At 42.4% G+C, this 16,460-nt stretch overlaps 1 protein-coding gene across 1 annotated transcript in view; it reads left to right on the top strand.

Annotated features, from left to right (window-relative positions):
• LOC114449403 (low-density lipoprotein receptor-related protein 8-like) overlaps positions 1-14,566 on the top strand; it is a 58,685-nt gene extending 44,119 nt beyond the window's left edge. Inside the window, exons 8-18 of the mRNA XM_028427035.1 lie at positions 575-694; positions 1,159-1,284; positions 4,156-4,327; positions 5,587-5,814; positions 7,791-7,909; positions 8,332-8,471; positions 9,690-9,831; positions 10,514-10,666; positions 11,553-11,831; positions 12,649-12,717; positions 14,226-14,566. Coding sequence (XP_028282836.1) covers positions 575-694; positions 1,159-1,284; positions 4,156-4,327; positions 5,587-5,814; positions 7,791-7,909; positions 8,332-8,471; positions 9,690-9,831; positions 10,514-10,666; positions 11,553-11,831; positions 12,649-12,717; positions 14,226-14,566 — 1,889 coding nt within the window. The remainder of the gene's footprint in view (positions 1-574; positions 695-1,158; positions 1,285-4,155; positions 4,328-5,586; positions 5,815-7,790; positions 7,910-8,331; positions 8,472-9,689; positions 9,832-10,513; positions 10,667-11,552; positions 11,832-12,648; positions 12,718-14,225) is intronic.
• The last annotated feature ends 1,894 nt before the right edge of the window (positions 14,567-16,460 follow it).

Below are 16,460 nucleotides of genomic sequence, written 5' to 3'. Positions count from 1 at the left end.
CTTGTGCCAGCTGCTCTGACCTAGTTATGAAGAAGAGTGTGTTGTTGGATTTCAGTTTTTAGCTCTTATTTTTTAGCCCCCTTTCATTTTTAGGATGCCTTGATTCAAACAGTGTGCCAGTTTAATTTAGATGTCCCCTCTCTCTCCTGCGATATATCTTTTATTGAATATCATCGAATCCTGGTTTGCAGCATTAATCCTCCCTGCACACATACACAGTATTTCATATCCCTGCAGATGGATCAGAATCTCGTTTTACAAGCACCCCGTGTGTGATGCTGTGTCTCTTTGATTCCCTCTCTACTTGTGAGAACATCTGATAAGGATTTAAAAAGGATGGAAGCGACCTGAGTACAAAAGCTGAGACAAAATGGAGATTATGAAGATGATACTCCTCACCTATGTGCTGCACATTTCTATATGTCACAAGCTGTTACGTTAAGGAGTAGAAGCAGAGCAGAAAAGGTCCTTTCCTAAATTAGATTTTGACCTACAGCACTGGTTGACTATGATACCTGCCTCTTTTGTGATTGTCTGCATCTGACAGCTGTCTTGTTGTGTTTTTTTCTCCCAGGGCTGAATGAGTGCATGATCAATAACGGTGGCTGCTCCCATGTCTGCATGGACCGACCAATCGGCTTTGAGTGCCAGTGCCCTACCGGCTACCAGCTGCTGGACAAAAAGACTTGTGGAGGTAAATAGAGAACCATATTATATACAGTTGACAGATCAAGCTTGCATGAGTGTGCCGCTGTGGTCTGTCTTTGCACCCTGCCTGTCGCTCCCACAGGGAAACTGGTGTCATGCTACTGTCACACGCAGACACGCATCTAGTGTGTCCTTCACACCCTTCCCCGTTATTTTAACACTACCCATCACACTCAAGGAAAAAGCTGTCTGAAAGAAAACGGGGCAGAGGAAGTCACAGTGACACACTCTCTGGTCTCCCATCCACCCCTTGCTTCACAAACTGCCAATAACTGCATGTTTCTCCAGCCTCTACAGTCATGATATGGTTTCCAGTCTGATATGGACGTTGTAAGAATTTAGATTCCAGCCTTTACTGCCACAGCTCACAAGAATGAATTAGTCACTTGCGGTCTGCCTGTCTTGCTTTTTCGGTTGATTGCTAACCCTTCTTCCCTCTCCTCCCTGCAGACATCGATGAGTGTGAAAACCCTGATGCTTGTAGCCAGATCTGCATCAACTACAAGGGGGATTTTAAGTGTGAATGCTATGAAGGATATGAGATGGACCCTGTCACTAAAACCTGTAAGGCAGAAGGTAAGTTAGCAGGGATGCATGTACAGTACAAGGGCTGCTGAAGAAATGGGTTTTAAGTTAAAGGTTGGAAACAAAATGTGGTCATTAGACTAAATTTGGTCAGTGTTTCAGAAAAATAATGAGGATAAATAAAACCTTTATGTGTTTTCTAACCTGCATAGATGCTGTTGGTACATGTGCCTGCTCTGCAGGGTTAAAAATCTGACATTTTCTCAGATATATCGCTGCCTCATTAGTGCAGCACTTCACTCTCGCTTTTGTACCACAGATCCTCCTCTTCTCATAATCACAGACATCTTTCTGCTGGTATGTTCTTATCATTGCTCTGCAGCTGTTTGTGTGCTTGAAATAACGACCACAAAAAAAAACAAACATCGTCCACGACAACCACACTGCTTCTCTCAGGCCAGATCTGTCCTCTGGGTCCTGTCCCATTAGACGGTTTCATGAGTGACAGACTGATGTGTTTAGCCATGCTGAACACTTATAATTAGGTATAGCAGCTCTTCAGGGGTACCTGGCTGGGTCACAGTGGAGACTAATTACATCAATTTAATCCGGCATCCCGTTAGGCTTGTTGATAAGTGTTGTCTGACTAGTGGAGAACAAAGTGTACTGCTAAGAGGCCAGTTAATTTTCTTTGACCTCCAACTATGGCTGACAGCTATTAGCATTTGGATTACACACAGAGGCCACTTTGTGTTTACACTTAATTTCCCCAAAATTTTCATGATTTAATTGGAGCCAAATGAAACGTGCTGATTTGGTCCCAGTGGCTGTCAGATGCTGTGATTTAATCTCCCTCAATTAAACTGAGCTAATATCCAAACCGAGCATTTGTGTGTTTACAGTTGTATGCACCATGTGTGCGTATGTGTTTTGTTTTTGCCCCCTTGCCTGTGTCTACACTGTTTTTCTGCACATGACTGCCCAGTGCGCTTGCTATCAGTTTATCATGGCCCAGAGAGATCTCTGTGTCTGGCTGTGTGTCAGAAACAGAGCTGCAGTAGATGCAGCAGTTCAACCTCTTAGTTCTGAGGCAATGGAAACTACCACTGTGGTGACAGCCCATAAAACCAGCAGGGGACCATTTTCCTCTTTAGAGGGTTAGAAATGTTGTCCCTGTAACGGCCAGTTTTTGAGAACACTTAGTCCATGAACAGCCCTGCCATTGTTCAAGCTGTTTGGCTGGGAGAGGAAGGAAAGGGCAAAAAACATGCATGAGTACGATATTACAGCAGGCCAACGACACTGACTGTCAAAGGGAAGCTGAGGCATGCGAGCCATTAATGAGAGAATTTCATATCTGTCTCTGGAGATAGCTGGCTGCAGCTGCCATCCTATTACCATGCAGTGTCAGAAAGAGATAGGCTCAGTATAGATGTTTCAAGACAAAGGTGGGCTGTAGTCACTAGCTGGACAGATAAAACCTTCCCTGCAGGCACACACTGTAACTGTGTCTGTTACCCACTTCACTTTCGCTGCCAGAATTATGGTTAAGTAGACATAAAGATGTGATAATATAAATGCGACAAAAGCCCCTGTTTAAATGTGACTCTAATTAAAATACATCCTGGGTGACCTTATCAAAAGGAGACAACTCTAAATATAGAGGTGAATGCAAAGGCACAGGCCCAAATGAGGATTGTCTTTGGGCTACCCGCTGTGGGCTGCACAGAAAAAATACATTGGGCTTTGTGAGTGAGCAGGCCAAACCCACGCTGGCTACTATCTGACCCCCTTGGATAAACAATGTTCAGGACCTGCATCCAGGACCCAGTGATGGTTTGTAAATATCATATCAGCACTTTAGCATGTTGTTATTTTGAGCCAGTTAGCGTGCTGATTGAAGAGGCTACCTAGACGCCTGAGAGCTGTTAGCATGGGTGCAGCTAGTGGAGGTTTCATCACGGTTTCTGCTACTGATAAAATCAAATGCATGTGAGAATGGTAAATGTAACAGTGATTAAATTGGAGATGCATTCTACCAGATGGGGCCAGCTATCCATATAAGCATGCACTGGGGCATGAAGATATTAGCCTTTAATAACTTTTGGTACAGTAAACAGAGGAAAAAATCTGTCAGAATAAATGAGTTTGTTCGTGGTTGTTTATCTGCCCTCAGTAGAAATCATGATTCTTTTAAGGTGTGTGTCTGTTGCGTCATATCGCCTGTGTAAAAGATGGCGGCCTGCTGTTTTAAGAGGCACAGCCAGGTGCAAAGGAACCCCTGATCTATATTTTCAAGGAGAAGATAATAATGTGTGCACAATTTAATGATGCATACAGACGACCTGATCAATACAACAGCTGTTTTTAATGAAGGATTGATGCTCCTGCTTCCTTGTTAAGGCAGCATATGGAGCAATATCATGCAAGCTTTGCTGTATTATTTATTTGTGTTGGTGCTGCATGTTTAGTTTTAATGCTAACTAACACTATGGTAAAAACTCTAGACGCTGTAGAGAGATGTCCAAAGCACTTTTTGACATGCAGTGTTTTGTGAACATGCTCTCTTTGTTGAGTGACACAGGAGCAGGAAGGCCGATTGTTTTTTCAGAAATGTTGTTTATCCAATGACATTGCTTTATTTCCATCATAATTATGTTAATATATATACATGACTGGTGCTTTAAAGGATAGCAGCAGTCTTTAGTCACATATTAACTCTTCTTCTCAGCGACTCTCATCTGTCAAAGCTGGTTCTGCTGGGCATTACTGAAGCAAATCCCAACTCCATTGTGTTCCTCTTATATAAGAATATATTCATCCTAATGCTTAAGCCCCTTTTTTAACTGCCTTTCTCTGACGAATTGTAGCTTCATACTGCTTATCCATTTTGACCCTCAGTGGCATTTTATTTACATGCAGGCAAAAGCCCCTACCTGCTGTTCACCAACCGGCATGAGATCCGCCGCATCGACTTAGTAAAGAGGGACTACAGCCAGGTGGTGTCCACGCAGAAGAATGCAGTTGCTCTGGACCTGGATGTGGCCAACAATCGGATTTTCTGGTGTGACCGGTTTCACCGGAAAATCTACAGGTAAACTGAGATAAATCCGAGCTTAAAAAACGATAGCTTGATGGCTTCTTTTTCAGCTTTTATTAGTGCGTTGGTATCTTTTATAGGAACATTACTAGCAGAAAACATTCAATCATTGAAACCACCAACCACAATGTAACAGTAAACAAGATGGAGACCTAGTCTTAAAATCATCGCTCTGTCCTGCTCCCTTTGGATAGGAGGACATACATTGATTATTTTTCAGAGTGGTCTTGGTCTCCCCTGTAGTGTATACATGAGCATTCCAGTGTTTCTTAATCTGCTTTTATATTACTTTGGATATAAATAATTATTACCATAGATTTCTTTGAGATACAGCTACAACTATAAACTCTAAAAGTTATGTTCAAATCTTATTCGCATTGTTTTTTTTGTGTTCAAAGATGAACCACTAAAACATTTGAATGTTTCATTTTTATGCTTTTTTTCTTTCTGACTTTACAAAAATGCATAATGAGATTTTCCAGACTTTATTTGACAAGCTGTTCATAGTTGCACTCTGATTTGTATTGTACTGACAACATTTTCATTTTGTCCTTTGATGTTTTTGATATTTAATCAAGTGAGTTGATGGCTCAGGCCTGCTATTATTTCAGACTCATTCCAGTCTTCCAATTGTTATACCAACTACATTTTTCTCCCCAGAGTGTATTCTAATTAGAGCACTGTGTTCTCTTTATAAAATGGATGTTAAAGAAAAAAAAAAAACCTCTGGGGAGGCTGAAATTGAAATTCCAGTTCGGGAGCACAGCTGCTTTGCCCTCGCCTCACACCTCTGCCGGGGCCAAATCATTAGTGAGCAGGGCAAAGCTTGAGTGAGGCCTTGTCTATTCTGATAAGTGGTCCACCTAAGAAGGACACTAACCCCTGGATGAACCTGTTCAGCGCATGGCCCAAGGCTACAGCTCCCATACCAGCTCCGTTCTCTGCTGTGCCAACAGCACAGAACAGAGAATTACCACAGATCAGCAGGCGTCATGTGTGATATGTGGGTTGTCATCCATGGTTATTGCATGACTCTCACTGCAGGTACTGTTTAAAGTATGTAAAATGCCTTCTCTATTTTTTGGTTGTGTATTCAGACTTATTATCACAAAATACTGCCCACCAGGCAGTCAACATGCCTCCTCTACACATCAATTTTACTATAATGGCTAGCTTGCAGTAGATTATCCATTACATATTGTGACCCCCACCTCACTATTCCCCCACTGTCTGCCCCCTCTTTCCCCTTGCAGTGCCTTCATCGACGAGGCCAGTGACCCATCACAGCAGGTGCTGCTGGTGGATTCCTCCCTGCAGACCCCTGTGGGCCTGGCTCTGGACTGGCTCCAACACAACCTGTACTGGACTGACTCCGGAGACAAATCGATCTCTGTGGCCTCCGTGGACGGCACCAAGAGACGTGTCCTTGTTAACACTGACCTGAGCGAACCCCGAGCCATAGCGCTTGATCCTCATCATGGGTAAGGAGGCAGAGATGCCTCACAGTGCTTTGACTTCATAACCAATGTTAATAATCTGCATGGCAGAATCAATAATTATCATCTCTTTTGATCTATAGAATGCAAAAAAAATCATTCAAAAGTATGCTAATCACTGGGCCACATCTCTAAATTTACATAACAACTTGCAGTATGTCAGCATAAAATGGTGTCAGACTGAGTTTATATAGGATAGCAGTCTTTTTTTCAGCTCTATAATATTGAAGATAATGACGTTGATGAGCTCAGATTCAATTTGTTAAGTGATTTTATCTAGGGACCCAGAAATTCAATATATATAATCCTCTTCTGCAACCACATCTAATGGTGAACATAGAGTGAGAGAACTCTTGTTGTTGTATATGGGAATCAAGACTTACAAGCCTGTGACCCATTTAGCATCTAGACTTTATAGTTTTTAGAAATTCTGTCCTAGATGATCCTAATCTGAGAAGCTTTATGAAATAGTGCCAGCATGTTGTTGATCCAAACCTAGATGAAAACAAACACACACAAATAAACAGGCAGCCGGCACACATAGATTTCTGCATGCTACAGATCTGCGTCAGATTAAGTTACTCCTTTTCATGCTCTACCTGTGGTTTGTTTTCATTAATGAGATTCTTTTTATTTGTTAAACTCTTTTTGTTGCAGTTTGATTTGTGTTTAATTGTACTGAGAACATGTTCAGTCAGTCTTTTGATGCTTTGGAAGTTTAATCAAGTGAGTCAATGGCTCAGGCCTGCTATTATTTTAGATTCATTCAGTCCTCCTGTTGTTATATAAGAAAATTGATGTTAGTTCTATATATTTACATAAATTGTTGTGCAGTCTGCTGCTTGGATTGCAGGTGATTTAGGCTCCATTTACGCTTCACTCTACTCACCATAGCAGATTTTTATTTGGGGCTTTGTTTTAAGACAAACACAACCTATCATGTTTTCCATTCAGTAGAAGAATTTACATACAATGATGATTTAAATGATCACAGCCCCACAGTTAAGCTTGATACATGGCTGCTTATCATGACACAATGGCCTATTTCATTGCAAAGACAAAGGCCGCAGTGAAATAGATAAATAATGCTGTGAACTTATGCAGCCACTGTAGCCCAGTGTTTTTTGCCATGTGTTGTGGTTACTGTGGTGCTGAACGGACAGCTCCCCCATTTACTTGACTCAGTCATGTCCAAAGGCTGTCTTTGTTTCTGTCTTCAAAAACAGCAGTTCCACTGTTTTTACAGTGTTACCTTTGCTGTGGGACTGCCTCTAGAGATCCTGTTTTTAAACCAACAACAGTGTCCTGTCCTATTTTTCTTGCAGTCTTATAAATACATGTTTTAATAATAGGCTGCATATTAGAGAATTGTTAGCAGCACTACCTTTTCTTCATAATTCATGCTTAGAGGAACAGTGCCCATTGTGTAATTTGGGTACTGCTTCCACCTCTAAACAAGTACGCTCCACTTGTGCATTTATCATTTCCTCCTATCGTTAAAAAATAGGATTATAAATGCCTGCAGGATTCTGTGGGCGAACAAGTACAAAGAAAATCTGCATCCAAGACATTAATGTAAATCAATAATCAAAATTGTGCCTATAGCTTTTTGATTACAGTCATTGTTGTAGGGTCAAATTTTGATGTTCTTTTCTTGATTTATTTCAGTTAATTAATTTAGGATTAAGATTAAGATTACCTTTATTAATCCCTGTTGGGAAATGAGGTTGCAGTAGCTGCATATATAGAAGTGACAATAAATACAGTAAATAATACAGTGAACACACATAGAAACACACACATATGTACATAAATACACAGCAACTGTAACTGAAGTTTCAAGTGCACCTCAGATGATGCATTTACTTAAATTTGTGTTTTTGCTTTGTGTTTAAGAGGGTCATTATCACTTTTCCTTCTCTTTCTGTATAACATTGTAACACTCTCTGTCTTTGTTTCAGCTTCATGTACTGGTCAGACTGGGGCACGCGAGCCAAGATAGAGAAAGCTGGTATGAACGGAGTGGACCGACAGGTGCTGGTGGCCGATAACATTGAATGGCCCAATGGCATCACTCTCGGTGAGAGGAGAACAGCTGTCTTTGTCTTGTCTTTACATTATACACTGCTGCTAGTTGACACTCTTCCTGGTGGTTACTGTGTATAAATGTGCCTGCAGCAGAGTACCAAGAGGGAGCTAATGCACTCAATTAGCTCATTGTTACTAAAGGTCAAAAGTTATTGGAATAGTATGGCTGAATGGTAAAAAAATAACAGATTAACAAAGTTATCACAGTCAATTTGGAATGATATTTGAAGTGTTTCAGAAGTTATAGATCGACACAGTAAAACGTGTGTAATGGTGAAAATCTGACATTTTAAAAAGCAATCAATATCACCTAAAGGGATTTGTTGGTCAGAGTGCATCAGTGCTTACCGCGAAGGCAATCAATTTCTACTCAGCCTGTCTATATCTGTGCATGTGCGTGTGTGTCTTCCTCAGATGTAGCCAACAGGCGTCTGTACTGGGTGGATTCCAAACTGCACCTCATAGCCAGTGTGGACCTGAATGGAGCTCACCGCAGAACACACATGTCGTCCGCAGAGAGACTGGGACACCCGTACGCTCTGGCTGTGTTTGAGGTGTGTGGTTTCAGACAGTTATCCCAGCCCCTTATGTTGTATCACTCAGCAGTTTTATTTCAAGGATCGTTCATGATATCATCCAGCCTCATCACATCTCATCACATCTACATCTCTCTGATTAGCCTTACACTGGCCTGAGAGTAATGAACGTTGAATCGCATTTATTTCATGCTCAGCTGCTGGCTGTCCTTGTGTGTGTTGTGTTTGTTTTCCCCTATGGGATTGACTGGTGGAGCATACTAAATACAAAATCAGCTATACAGATTTATGCTTCTGGTCATCAGCCAATCATGTCAGGGCATTTAGAAAACATAATTCAGGTTTGGTGCCACATGGTTTTGTATTTGCAAACTATTTTATATCTATATCCCAGTTGTCACTGCAGCATGGTCCCCAGCCAGTTTAATATTACCCTAGTGGCTGGCTCCTCAGTGAGACTCCTCTCAAAGGAAGCCGGTCTCAGTGGAACAGCAGATAGAGCTTTCATCCAGCATACAAACATATTATATTTGTTAGGTGGCAGTAAAATCAGATCAGACAGATTATTGGTGCATCTAATCAGCTCTTTGAAAAAGCAGAGAAGAAAAGACAGTTGACGACGCAAAACCACTTTGCAAATAAATGTGTTGCAGTCATTATGCAGATATGAAGCTGCATTGAAATGAAAACTCTAATAGCCGCCCAAAGCATTATCTTGAGGCTTTTCTACTGTGGTCCACTGTGAACCGGCAGAGAAGCATTGATAAATTCCCTCAGGTGTAATCGACCCGGGGCTTCACTGCTCTCTGCCCTGTTGTGACTACAAGGTGACCTTCCTGTTCAGCATGTTGGACACACAGCAGCACTCTTACACATTATTGAGTGGAGTTGTGTACTTTACATTACAATCTCTCTCTGACTCAATGACACAACACAAACCCACACTGGTGAGGCAGGGCCTATTGTCTTGGTATTCACTGGAGAGCAGCCTGTAGTTTCTAAGGCAACCACATCAAAAATGTCTCCTTAAAGTGCCTCCTTAAAAATGCTCAGGGAGAGAACTACAACAAGCAGGGCTGGAAATTTCCTCTGGGCTGCAATATTTTGATCCATATAGGATGCAACAAGGGGAAGATACTATCTTGACATAAAAGTTCTGTTTATTGTTGCACTGCTACATCAGATCCAATTCCAACTTGTTCTGCCTATTCTGATCTTTTTCCTCTTGTGTCTCAGGATCGTATCTACTGGACAGACAGAGACAGGGCAGCGGTCTTCATGGCTAACAGGCTGACAGGTCAAGACATTCACGCTCTGGCTGAAAACCTCAATGACCCCCATGACATCGTCGTCTTCCACCAGCTACGACAGCCTCAAGGTATGTGAGCAGTGAGGGCGTGATCGCCGCTGTGTGTTGTCGCACCACTTTCCTTCCTTTGCTGTGATGTGTGTGTGTGTGAGTCTGGATGCACCTCTGTGACCGAGTGTCTGATGATGGTGAAGGCTGTGACAGTGGTGAGGGTACATTCACATATCTGCCTCCAAGTCAGTTTTTACCAACAGGACGATCCCAATCTGAACAGAACTGAACAGACCATTTAATCATGAATGCGATGGCTGTACGTTTCCTTTCTTGTGTGTCACTTCATATATCAGCTTCTGTCTTTCTCTTTGTATTCTTACCTCCCAGTGCATAGTACATTTGTATTTCATTCTTTCACTGGATTTCATCATCATCATCATCTCTCCAGTTTGATCTTCATACATTCTTGTCTTGTTTGTCGGGGAACAGGACGTTACCTGGCAGAGCAGCAAAGAAATGGGCTTTTACAACAAGTATCTGGTTGTTGCCAAATTTGATTCTTTGTTTTCTTTTAGACTTTGTTTACACAAAGTAATGAGCTTTGTTCAAAGGGAATTTAACAGCACTCACAGCAGGGAACAATAAAATACCACAGCTCTTCTCTCTGAGTGTCTGACTCTGTGAGTTAAAGTTAATCTTATTTATATAAACACAACTGTGTAATTCTTCCATGTTTCTCTTTTTTATCTATCTCCAGGCCCAGACAGCTGTAATCTGGGCAGTGTGGCCAATGGAGGTTGTGAATATTTGTGTCTGAAGGCTCCACAGATCACTGAGCACTCACCCAAGTACACCTGCGCCTGTCCCGACGGACAGGACCTGGGGCCGGATATGAGAGGCTGTGTGCCAGGTGAGGGTGTTCATGAGAGAATCTAATAATCAGCCGAAGATGGTTCATTAGACTCAGTGTAGTTAATCAGATCACAGCTGGTGCAGGATGTTATGACAGCGTAGCAGCTCACCACAGTTAGTGTTTTATAATAAAAACTATTAAGAGACAGACAAATTTCAATGTAAAATGATTTATCAGGGCAGGAGAGATATTAATAAAATGTTTAAACTTCTGAACTTTTGTTTCATTACAAGTTCAATAAAATTAGGATCAAATAGATAATATGTGTAAAATATTCCTTGAATGTTCACATTATGTTTCAAAGTTTTGCAACTCTGATGTTTCAAAATGACTGTATTGTGTTGCTTGTTGTTCTTTACTGCAGATGCAACAGAATGCATATAATATTATATAATTTATTTTCAGCAGGTAATAATTAGATAGATAGTTGCTTAGCAACACATTCAGGGGGGGCAGATTTAAAGATACGCATCGCTATAACTCAACATCTGTGAAGCAAATCTTGCATTTGTATAACTTATATTATATCAGATTGTAAAATATTCATATTTATCTGTACAATATATGTAGGTTTTTTTGTGAACGTGATATATTTTATTACATTTGTGTCTAATGCATCAATATAAAATAGTACTTGTGTAATCAGCCAATAGATGTAAACATGTTAGTCACAGAGTGCTGACAGCTGTGGGGTTGTTTTTTTGTTTTTTTGTGTGTCAGCTATGATTAAAGGATAACCACACAATCCTGATGTAGAAGTTTAGTTTATTTTAATACATTTCTGGATTATATTGCGAACATTAACTTTTTAGTTGAGGGTATAAATAATGTCTACATATTCTCAGACCCTTTTAACACCATTCTTACTGTGCTTCTCTTGTAGCAGCAGCAAGAAACGATATGACAGCCTCATCCTCCCCTCCCACCGGACTTCCACCTGGAACGACCCAAGACCTCCCTCCACTGTCAGGGGTAGTGTCGCAGGCGGACGCCATCCCCCACCTGACCACAGCTCCCTCTGGTTCTCCTGAACCTCTCACGCCCCTCAGCACGCTCAAGCCAATGTCGTCACAGGAGTCAAAGGCACTGGGCTCACACTCCACCGCCACGGCTATGGTCATCTCCACCACGCCTACAGGGGACAGCAGCATCTCCCAGCACTGTAAGTATCCTGCATGAGAAGGATACTGCCTGCATGAGAAGAAATGGGTGCCTGCATGAGAAGAAAAGTATGTGTAATATAGAGCTTTGAGGGTTAGATGAATGATTTTCAGATTTATGATGACCCATTTCTTTGTCTGTTGGGCAGAGTGGCCCAGTCAGATGTTAATGTGAGATTCTTTCCAATAAAGCCCCCTGTTCACCTGAGCAGACTCATCTCCTGCCAAGCATCACATCCTACAGTTCTACTCTCACTCATAATGTGTCTAACCACCTCACCCATGGCACAATAATGACAGTACAGTGAGATATGTACAGGCCCCAACATCTGCAGTCAACTGACTTAAACAGAGTGAGGGATGACATCGTGTCACCTTGAAAATGTCGCTGTTCCTTCATAAACTGTGCTCTGTGTGGGCAGTGAGGTGTTACATGTCTGTGAGAGCATGCGTAAATGAACATAAATAAATGTGTTGGTTAGTACGTCGTATGCAAATGAGCTATAAAGTGAGCTTAATGGAGCCTGGATAGAAGGTCAGGGGTAGCGCCGAGATCACACGGAGGCAAATACCATGTAGCGCATCATCCTCTTTCTCACCGTCTCTCTTTGTAAAACCCTCACGGCCGTGTACGCATGATCACCCGCCCCCCGCCTCCCATTTTATCTTCCACTAGCTCACCCTTCCCGACTGCCCTGCTTATCTTCCACTCTTTTTCTTACACTTTTATATCCTGCATACTTTCTCACTCTTATCCTTCTCTCTGTCTGCTGTCATTTCTTCCTCTCGCTCTAACACCTCTGTCTCGTTTCTGTACAGCTGGAAGCGAGCATTTTCTCCTGGGCGAGAACCTGACAGTTGCTGTTTTGGGAGTGGTCATCCCTATCGGTAAGCCACCTGCAGCCCCTCTCTTGTCTGTATTTGTCTTTTCTCAATGAAGGCCTGCAGGACTGCATAAAGCTGCTGTCTACCTGCTGCCCATGGCCTCTGTTTGTAGTCCATTTCCACTGACCCTGCTGTTGCAGGATGAGAGAAGCCTGGCCCCACAGGTCTTCCTCGGCGAGCTTTCTCGGGAGTCATCGTCTGTGCGTCTGACATTGCTGCCACACTGCATTATTCACTTCACACCAAGTAGTTGTGTTGGGTTCTGCTACAGCAAGCACAACTTGTCAGCAGACCTTTTCTGTGTAGCAGCCTCACTATAGTGCAGTGAGCAGGAATATAAGAGGATTGGTTATCTCAATTAAGTCAGTATGTGGCAGATTTACCTTTCAAAGGTTGTAATTTCAGAAACAAAGGACTGAAGTAGACAAAATTTATTTGTTGTTCTAGTCAGTGACACTGCTTACAAATCTTTGCAGCCTGCAGATATTTTATTAGCTGTACTTTGCTAATTAAATGAGCATATAGATTGCAGCAGATACTCCCAGCGTCTCCCAATTGGCTCCCTATTAACACTTAACTGTTTTCAGCAAAATGTGACTTTTGGCCAGAACATGATCACCAGAAGTAGAACGCTAATGTTGGGCACATGATGGTACATGACTACAACCACCTCTATGTCCACCTTTCATGTTTGGTGTGATGATGTGTTGTCCCGACAGTTTAGCCACTATTGACCAAAACCTGCAACATTTTACAACCTGATTTATGTGGTATTTACTGGCTTAGCTGTAATTTTAGCACATATTAGCCACCAATGTTGTCTAAAAAACACCAAAAAAATACATATATTTCTATACCATCAATGTTTGATACAAGAGAAAAAGCTTTTCTAGTTTTTGATGTGTGATATTTTCCTCTGCATTTAAACTTCTCTGGCAGCTAGCATATCATGCTAACAATTGCATACATTCCATTTGATTCCAGCAAATTCAAAAAGTGAACAGCTATAAAAACTGAAAATTCTAATATTGTGTATATTTTAATTTCTCCTTTAACAAACAGGAAGCACTAAAGTAACTAAGTTTGCTGTTCTCATACAATAAGGTCACCACAGAGTGAAAATGATGATGCCAATATAGCACACACTCGCTTTAACTGTGTTTTATTGGTGTAAAATAATGAAGCAGTATTAAATTATGATGCTTATTCAAGGACAAATTTGCTGAGATGACTGGCTCAGAAATTGTGCAGTAATGTGCTCCCTGAGGATCGTTTAAAACTAAATTACCCCAGAGTAGCCGATTTAGAGCCTGTGTTAAAAATCTTCGACCTGGCGTCTAGCCGTGTCGCCCACACACAACTCTGTATCGCTGCCCCCTGCCCCCTCTGTCCCCTGCATGCCTGCTCTGCTCCTCTCTGTGCCTGTCATTTCATACCATGGACTCGTTATGCCTCGTTAACGCTCCCCCCCCTTCCCATGTCCCCTGCCACTGTGTGTTAAACGCATGCAGTTCCTATCGTTGCCACAGTGGTGTTTGGCCTGGTCTGCGCCGGAGTCTACCTGGTGTGGCGCAACTGGCGGCGCAACTCCACCAAAAGCATGAACTTTGACAACCCAGTCTACCGCAAAACCACCGGCGAGGGCGAGGAGGACGAAATCCACATTGGACGGACTGATGGCATGGGTCACCACACGCACCACCACCCGTACCCGCAGGGCGTCGGTATGGGCGTTGTAGGAGCGGGAGGCGGCACTTGCCCGCAGTTCATCGCCCTGCCACTTGGGGGCAGCATGCCAGACCCGGGGACTCACTGGTACACGGAGCAGCCCATGCTCTCCACTGCAAAGTGAGCCTGCATGGGTGACTCCTGGAGAGGATGGCCGCTCAGGCACACGCACACACAGTGAGGTCAGAGGTGACGTGGACAGAGTTTGTTGAAGGGATGACCAACATATCATCGAGTGTTACATGCAGCCATTTACAGCCATGTTCTATGCCAATATTTTAAAAAAACACCAGTATTAGAGACCAACATGATTTTTACAGATTTTCTGTGGAGATTTTTTTCTCCAGGTAAACGTGAAGGTGAAACGAGAACTAATTAGACTCATTAATTTGTGCCGATGTGTTACTGACTGTGACCCTAAGATGGAAGTTAGACTGGTTTGAACCACTGATAATTGAGTGCCATGCGTGCTGTGTGTGTGTCTCATATTTTGTGATGGGGCTGGTGAGAGATTCTGTTTCGTCCTTGATGTATTAATTTGGGCTTTGTGTTATTCCGGGCGGGCCGCATAGCTTTGGGAATGCTGTTAAAGAAGGAGGAGCTCTGAATCTGGGGCAGCCTGCATGTTGATGGGACAATCTGTGCAGATTCGTGTTCGAATCAATCACAAATGTCATTGCTGGAGCTGTCCTGTGTTAACATTTTGTAGATTATGATTTTTTTTCCATCCTCTGATTGATTTTTAAAGGTTACCACCTCTGTTGTGTGCTTTCTCTCTGGTTCAGAGGCGAGCTTTTCAGGGTGAGTTCTTAAACTGTTCAGGTTCTAGTTTCACACAGTTGACTTGAGAGGTTGTGTTCTTATTTGACCTTACACACCCCAGAGTTTTAGAAAAAGGGCAGCCTGCAAGAAAAACACATACAGTATTTTGAGCAGAGGATGTGCAGTTAGAGAATATTTTATTTAGGTTATTGTGACTTGTTTAGACATTAAATAGTTGAGCAATAGATGACAGCTTTTACTCTGATGCAGTGTCATGTGGGTTAAAGATTCTTCGAGTCTTCATAATTTCATTTCATCACCTGCGTATGACTGTGACAAAACACACTGGGGTGCAGTGATAGCGCTGTTCTCCTGAGGTTGGAGACAATGTGCGCTTGGCCTCTGTAAACACAAACAGCATGCATAATTACTCACTGACTGACAACACAGCAAGATACACGCTCACATGTACGCACACACTCGAGTCCGCAGCCGGTGCGGCTCCTTCTGAGACGGCTGATATCTGAGTGGACAGCCCCGGATGGTGCTGTGTGGGAGGGCCCAGCTGGTAGCTGTGTGTGATGAGGAAGACCTGTCATGTGATGTAACCACACAAACCAAAAGTCAGACTGTGATATAATGAGATCAGCTTGGCCTGTCTGTGTTTCACGCTGGTTCAGCCCCATCATGAACACTCCATTTATAAACCTTTAAACTCTAGATGTGTGTGTGTGTGTGTGTGTGTGTATGCGTGTGTTCAGTGATCTGCATGTGTGCTAATGTTCATCCCACAGCCATATTTGAACCGTTTTGTATGCTCTTTGTTGCACAACCCTCTTAGAATGCCTTCTGTATTGTGGTACTGCATGGAAGAAAAGTGAAGGTGTGTGGACACACAGGTACGTGTGTGTGTGTGTGTGTGTGTGTGTGTGTGTGTATGAGAGCGAGAGTGCGACACTGGAAAAGCTTTTGAGGGTGCTTTTTGATTCATTGGTTTGTAAATATGTTTTCATAAAGTTTTTGATAATGTATTATATAATGATGTAAAAGAGAAGCTGTACATAAGATTTTAGATAAAGTGTTGACAGGTATATTAATTTATTTGTATAAAGAAGAGCACTGCATTCCCTGAAATTCCAATTATCCACCAAAGTGGTTTGTGTTGTTTCTTGCTGTGCATCATTTAGCATTTTGTTTTCTGTGTACAACCCTTATTTCGTTAAAAAAAACCACATGAATACATGGACTCCCCTCCC

The sequence above is a fragment of the Parambassis ranga genome, chromosome 17, assembly GCF_900634625.1.
Source record: "Parambassis ranga chromosome 17, fParRan2.1, whole genome shotgun sequence".
In the NCBI taxonomy this organism is placed as follows: Eukaryota; Metazoa; Chordata; class Actinopteri; family Ambassidae; genus Parambassis; species Parambassis ranga.
The sequence above is the reverse complement of the archived record's forward strand: the minus strand, read 5'-3'. Positions and strand labels throughout refer to the sequence as shown.